General features: G+C 33.5%; 1 protein-coding gene and 1 long non-coding RNA gene across 2 annotated transcripts; one reads left to right on the top strand and one right to left on the bottom strand.

Annotated features, from left to right (window-relative positions):
* Nucleotides 1-3,020: 3,020 nt before the first annotated feature.
* LOC145637908 (uncharacterized) lies at nucleotides 3,021-4,612 on the bottom strand. Its single transcript, XR_014114539.1, has 2 exons — nucleotides 4,336-4,612; nucleotides 3,021-3,313 (listed from the first exon to the last, which is right to left on the bottom strand). It is a non-coding gene; the product is annotated as an uncharacterized LOC145637908 (long non-coding RNA).
* Nucleotides 4,613-4,834: 222 nt separating this feature from the next.
* Nucleotides 4,835-5,814, top strand: LOC145640298 (uncharacterized). Its single transcript, XM_081691598.1, has 2 exons — nucleotides 4,835-5,133; nucleotides 5,319-5,814. Exons 1-2 carry the CDS (start codon nucleotides 4,835-4,837, stop codon nucleotides 5,812-5,814), a joined length of 795 nt encoding a protein of 264 aa, XP_081547724.1.
* Nucleotides 5,815-6,345: the final 531 nt, after the last annotated feature.

Raw genomic sequence — 6,345 nt, 5'->3', positions numbered from 1 at the left:
GAAACAGGGAAGGAATTATTGTTAAAATTCCGCTGAAATATGAACGACTCCCATTCTTTTGTTTTTCATGTGGTATAATGGGACATAGTGAACGTGACTGTATCAATACTCCGGATGAGGATCGCAATCAAGGGATGGGTTGGGGAATCTGGCTAAAAGCATCTCCAATGAGAGGAAAAAACAGAGTGTTGATGAGGTTCGTGAATTGCAGTCCGCAAGGAAGCTAATGTTCGTCCCAAAACAAACTGATGATGAGCATATGGGGGATAGGGAGGAGGTTCTCAGTGAGAAAGGCTTGGGTGTGGTGAAAGAATTGGCTGGGAAGGAGAAGGAGTTGTGTTGGAGTGAGCATGTGTCGTGTTTGATTGACAGTTCAAGGGAGGTGTTTAGTGTTGAAGATGGGATTGAGGTAGGGAGGGGGAGTATGACAAATATGAAGAGGGAGAAGCTGTTAGGTGGGGATTCGAGCCAAAGGGTTGACTCGAATCAATTGGTGGTGGGGGATGTTCAGGGGGCTTTGTCTAATGCTCTTAACAGTGGACATAGTACGAAGGGTGAAGGGAGTGAGGGTGTTGTTTTGTGCAGAGGCAGAAGGGGAGTGTGGAGGGGGGCAATGAGGAATTAATAAATAACAGTTTTGTGCCTACGTTTAATATTGGTTCAGGGCATAATTCCTCTGATTTATTGAAAAAAACAAACAAGAAAGTGAAAGTTTCTTCTCAGAACTCTACCAATGGGAGTGTTATGCTCATTGATGATAGAGGGGGACAGAAAAGGAAAGATGGAGTGGTGTGTATGGAAGGGGGACAGGAGTATAGGGTGGGTGATGTGAAGAGGTTGAAGAGAGTGGGTGCTCTATCTAATGCTAACCTTGAGGTTAAAGTAGCGGACGTTGGCGAGGACCTACAAATTCTTACATAGACCCTGGTCCACCTATCCTATGTGGACCAGGCATTAAACACACTCTTCTCTTAATTAAACACAATTTCGCCTTGTTCTTCAAATCCCGTCATCTTAACTTTTTTTTTTCCCTTCTTTATAAGATCCCTCTTCCCTGTTTAATTTGATTTTTTTACTTCTTTTTCGATCATAATTTAGATCCACAACATTGTCTACATCAAAGAAATCATCAACATTATCTCTTCTTTTTCTTTTCTTCTCCTTAATTTCACTCTTCTGAACCTCCTCTCTGTTGAACATTTTCTTGCTTCTTCTGAACCTTCTTCTTTTGAGATTCTTTCTTAGCCTTCTTTTGAGCTTCCTTTTTAGCTTGATTCTCAGTCTCCTTTTGAGTTTTCTTTTTAGCTTGATTCTCAGCTTCTTGGATTGGTGTTGGGTGGTGGATTTGAGTTGAAGTTCAGATTGGTTGCTGTAATAAAACAATGCTTCTTCGATTAAAAAATAACAATATCAAAATTTGAACAGGAATCACAAACAATTATATGAACTAAAACCATAAAACATTTGAACAGTTTTAACAAATTATATGAACTAAAACCACAAAATATTTGAACATTAATCACAAATTATATGAACTAGAACCACAATATATTTGAACAGTAATCACGAATTATATGAACTAAAAACACAAAATATTTGAACTTATAAAATAAATGCTTCTTAGTTTAAAAAATAACAAAATCAATTTTTGAACAGTATTCACAAAATATATGAACTAAAACCACAAAATATTTGAACGGTAGTTGCAGATTATATGAACTAAAACCACAAATCATTTGAACAACAATCACGAATTATATGAACTAAAAACACAAAATATTTGAACCTATGATTTACCTGGTTTCTCCATTTTCTGAATGTTACTTGTCTATCTCTTTTAATTAAAATATTTGGATCAACAATTTGACTTGTTATATCCAATTTCTTCTTCCTTTTGTTTCGGATTTGAGAAATTGTCATGTTCAAATAACTTAGGGTTTCAATTCATCATTTAATTTCAAAATTCAACAATTATATAGGGTTTTAATTTACTTACAATTTATCTTCATCACTATTAGAAGAATTTGAGTCCCTAAAAAGTGAAAATTGTTAAGAAATTATACACAATTTACAAACACTACGAATGAAATTTTAACAGATTATAACAACTACGAACGAATAATTGCGAATTCAAAGAAATTTAAAGAAAGTATATAGGTTCAGAAATGTTATTTACCTTTCTGCATTGGTTTCTTGCTTTTCATCCATGCATGGCTATGTTCGAATTTGCATAGGAGAGAGAAACGAGAATTTTTCAGCCTTTGAAAGAGTGAATGTTCATATTTAATGTTATGCCAGTTTTGTTGGAGTGAAAAGAAAGAAACGAGAGTTTGGGCCGCGTTATATGTAGTGTGTTTGTGCTGGTGGATTGTATTTGGGCCGGTGGTCCACCTATTTTAGATGGACCAGGGTCTACCATAGACCTATTGGGCGAGGACCAACTCCGCGAACAACAATGAAAATATTAGCTTGGAACTGTTATGGGCTTGGCAACCCATCAACAGTTAAGGCTCTCCAAGATTGGTGTTGGAGAGAGAGGCCAAATGTAGCAATTGGTCTTGGCTGCACTAGAGTGCAACCAAGATAGCTACAACAAGTGAGGCCCAAAACACGCGGTCCAAATAAAAAATGAACATCTAGTTAAAAAATATGAACATGAAAAAAAATGAACATTTAGTTAAAAGATATGAACATGAAAAAAAATGAACATTTAATAACAAAAAATGAACACGTTAAAAAAATGAACATTTAATACTAAAAAGTGAACATGTTATAAGGAAATGAGCATTTATTATAAATGAATCTGATTATCATAAAATCATAAATTTGCTAGACCATGACCTTAAAAATGAACATTTAGTTAGAAAAATGAACACATAAAAAAAAATAACAAAAAAAAAAAAAAAAAAATTCAGTAATAAAAATGAACACGTAAAAAAATGAACATTCAGTAATAAAAAGTGAACATGTCAAAAAAAAGAAATGAACATTTAGTATATTAGAAATGAACCTTTATCATACAACCATAAAATTGGGATTATATACATCGGAAATTCTCCAACTTAAAGGCAAATTCATTGTACATATCATATACTTCTTCATTACTTCTTACTTGTTTCTTCACTAATTCAGAGTCTTTGTCTTCTACAAATACAATTAATCTGTACTCACTAAAATATACCAAATAATCAGAATTTTCATAATCATCAAAACATATGTTCATAATAATTCATATGCTTCTTCATCACTTCTTACTTGTTTCTTCACTAATTCAGATGCTTTGCCTTCCACGAATACAATTGATCTGTACTCACTAAAATATAACAAATAACAACAAAGAATCAAAATTTTCAATCATAATCATCACAAAATATGTTCATAATCATCACATTATATGTTCAAAATGATTATTTAGAATGTTCATAATGTATAATCATTTATATGATAGTTAAAAATATAAATTATCACTCTATATATCATTTGCGTTCATAATCAATAACAGATATGTTCGTAATAAAAAATAACGAAACATATATGTTCATAATAAATATGGAAATTGTTCATAGTTTCAACACTAAATGTTCAAATAATTCAACTTTCAACCTAATGAAATGAACATTTCATAAAAATATATACACTTTAAAAAATGAACAATTAGTATTAAAAAATAAAAATGTACAAAAATGAACATATAAAAAAAAGTTATGAACATTTAGGATATTAAAAATGAACATGATTTTCATATAGGTTCAAATTCATTGTATATAATTATTAACGAAAAAAAAATAAAGATATAATAAATTGTTGAAATATGTTCAATTTTTATGTACTAAATGTTCATTTTCAATGTACTAAAAGATCATTTTCTACTAGATGTTCATTTTTAAATTACTACGTGTTCATTTTTTTTTACAGAAATTATACCCAAGTTCGATCGTAATTATTTTAACTCCAAAAAAGTTGAATATAATCAAATTAATCTTGATTCGTCATAGAGAAAATAATTATTGATTTTTTCTTCAAAAACAATAATAATTATTTATTTTCCATAGAAAAAATAGTTATTGATTTGTAACATGATTGAGAATCTAAAAACCACCAACAAAAGAGAGAGAAAGAATACCAAGAATTTGATTATTTTCAAAAAAAAATTAAGCAATTCAATTACTGTTCACATCAAAATCAGAATACCAAGAATTAAAATTAAATCATAAAATCAAAAACCAATTTATCAAGAGTATATTGAAACTCATCAAATTATAAATTCAAAAACAATTACAAACTCATCCAAAGTCTAACTTAATTAAACTAATTGTAAACAACACAAAAACTAACCTTCATTGATGATCTCATTAAGATTAACAACCAAATCCATAGTGTTGCATATAACAGAGGAGAGAGAAAATGTCAAATGACAGAGAAGAAAGAGGAGAGAGAGAATTTTGAATGGAAGATGGGAGAGAGGAGAGAGAAAATTGAGATCAAAATTATTATTATGAAAGTGAAGAAAGAGAATCATAAAAAATGAAACTTGAAGAAGATGAATTAAGTTTGTGTTTCATTCAGTGGAGGCTGCGTTTTGCCTTGATGTAGCTATCTTGGATGCATTAGAATGCAGCCAAGAATTTGTACAAATGTAGTATTCATGTCGGAAACTAAGATTGATTCGTAGAGGTTAGAGCTGATAAGGAATAGATGTGGTTTTACTAATGGTTTGTGTATTAGTAGCTCTTGTAGATCGGGTGGTATCGGGTTATGGTGGAGTAATTTGAAGGTAAATATATGTAGCTTTTCTGATCATCATATCTACGAGGAGGTATGCAATAATGATAATATGCCGATTTGGAGATTATTTATGGGTATTTATGGGTGGCCGGAAGCTACTAATAAGCACTTGACATGGGACTTGATGAGATCCACATATGCCTCTTCTTCCCTTCCGATTGTGATATTTGGAGACTTCAATGAAATTCTTGGTATGCATGAAAAAGAAGGGGGTGCTACTCGTGGAGAAAGACATATAGATGCTTTTAGAGCGGCTATAGACGATTGTGACTGTCGAGACTTGGGGTTCAAGGGGAATGTTTTCACATGGCAAAGGGGTACCTCGATGGATACTCTTGTTCGTGAAAGGTTCGATCGATATGTTGCTAGTAGTGGATAGTGCTTGTTATTTCCAATGTTCGAAGTAATCCATCTCCCAATTTGTCATTCAGATCATGCCCCGATATTGTTGAAGTTTGGTGATGGCGAGGTGGAACAAAAAAAGAAAAAAAAATCAGATTTGAATCACTTTGGCTGTCAAAAGAGGAGTGTAGCCGGGTTGTATCTGATGCGTGGCTTGTGGGGTTGAATGACCCGATTCATGAGAGGATTTCTCGGGTTGCGGAAGGCTTGTCATCTTGGGCCGCTACTACTTTTGGGGTGATTAAAAAGAAGATAAAAAAGGTTAAGACTCGGCTACAGGAGGTGCAAGGGCAGCAATTAGATGCTCGACGATTGGGTTTGTGTATTGAGATCGCTCAAGAGCTTGGGGAACTTCGAAGACTTGAAGAGTCATATTGGCATGCACGATCAAGGGCGAATGAGTTGTGGGATGGTGACAAAAATACAAAATATTTTCACCATAAAGCAAGTCATAGAAAGAATAAAAATACAATTGCCGGCCTATATGATGACAATGGGGTATGGAGGTCTTCGAAAAACGACATGGATAGTGTTATTGCAAGCTACTTTGGCGACTTATTTTCTTCGAGCAGACCGAATGATTTGGATGAGGCCTTGGCCGAAATTGAGGAAAAGGTGACAGCATAAATGAATGACATTCTTGATTTAGAGCCGACGACAGAGGAAGTTAGGATTGCTTTGTTTCAGATGCACCCAAACAAAGCTCCGGGTCCGGATGGGATGTATTCCCTCTTTTTCCAGAAATTTTGAAGTATTATTGGTGGTGATGTAGTCAGATTTATTCAGTCTTGGTGGAGGGATCAAATTGATTTATCGAAGGTAAACCGTACTTGCATTGTTTTAATTTCGAAGTGTGATGAACCTAAGCAAATGTCTGAGTTCAGGCCTATCAGTTTATGCAATATATTGTATAAAACCATTTCGAAAACTCTTGCAAATAAATTAAAACCGATGCTGGGTTCTCTTATTTCGGAAAATCAAAGTGCGTTTGTTCCAAAGAGACTAATCACAGACAATGCACTAATTGCTTTTAAAATTTTTCACTCCATGAAGAGGAAGGGGGAAGGTAGAGACGACAATGTTGCTCTTAATCTTGATATGAGCAAAGCTTACAACAGAGTAGAATGGGTATTCATTGAGAAAGTTATGTTACATATG

This window comes from Chenopodium album, chromosome 7 (assembly GCF_948465745.1).
Source record: "Chenopodium album chromosome 7, dcCheAlbu1.1, whole genome shotgun sequence".
Classification (NCBI taxonomy): domain Eukaryota; kingdom Viridiplantae; phylum Streptophyta; class Magnoliopsida; order Caryophyllales; family Amaranthaceae; genus Chenopodium; species Chenopodium album.
Note: the sequence above shows the minus strand (reverse complement) of the source record. Positions and strands in the feature narration are given on the sequence as shown.

What these genes read in the sequence shown, in the direction of transcription:
- LOC145640298 (XM_081691598.1), top strand. Translation starts at nt 4,835, where the DNA reads ATGCCGATTTGGAGATTATTTATGGGTATTTATGGGTGGCCGGAAGCT. An exon ending in GATACTCTTGTTCGTGAAAG is followed by an intron (nt 5,134 to 5,318) that starts GTTCGATCGATA and finishes AGAGGAGTGTAG; the next exon opens with CCGGGTTGTATCTGATGCGT.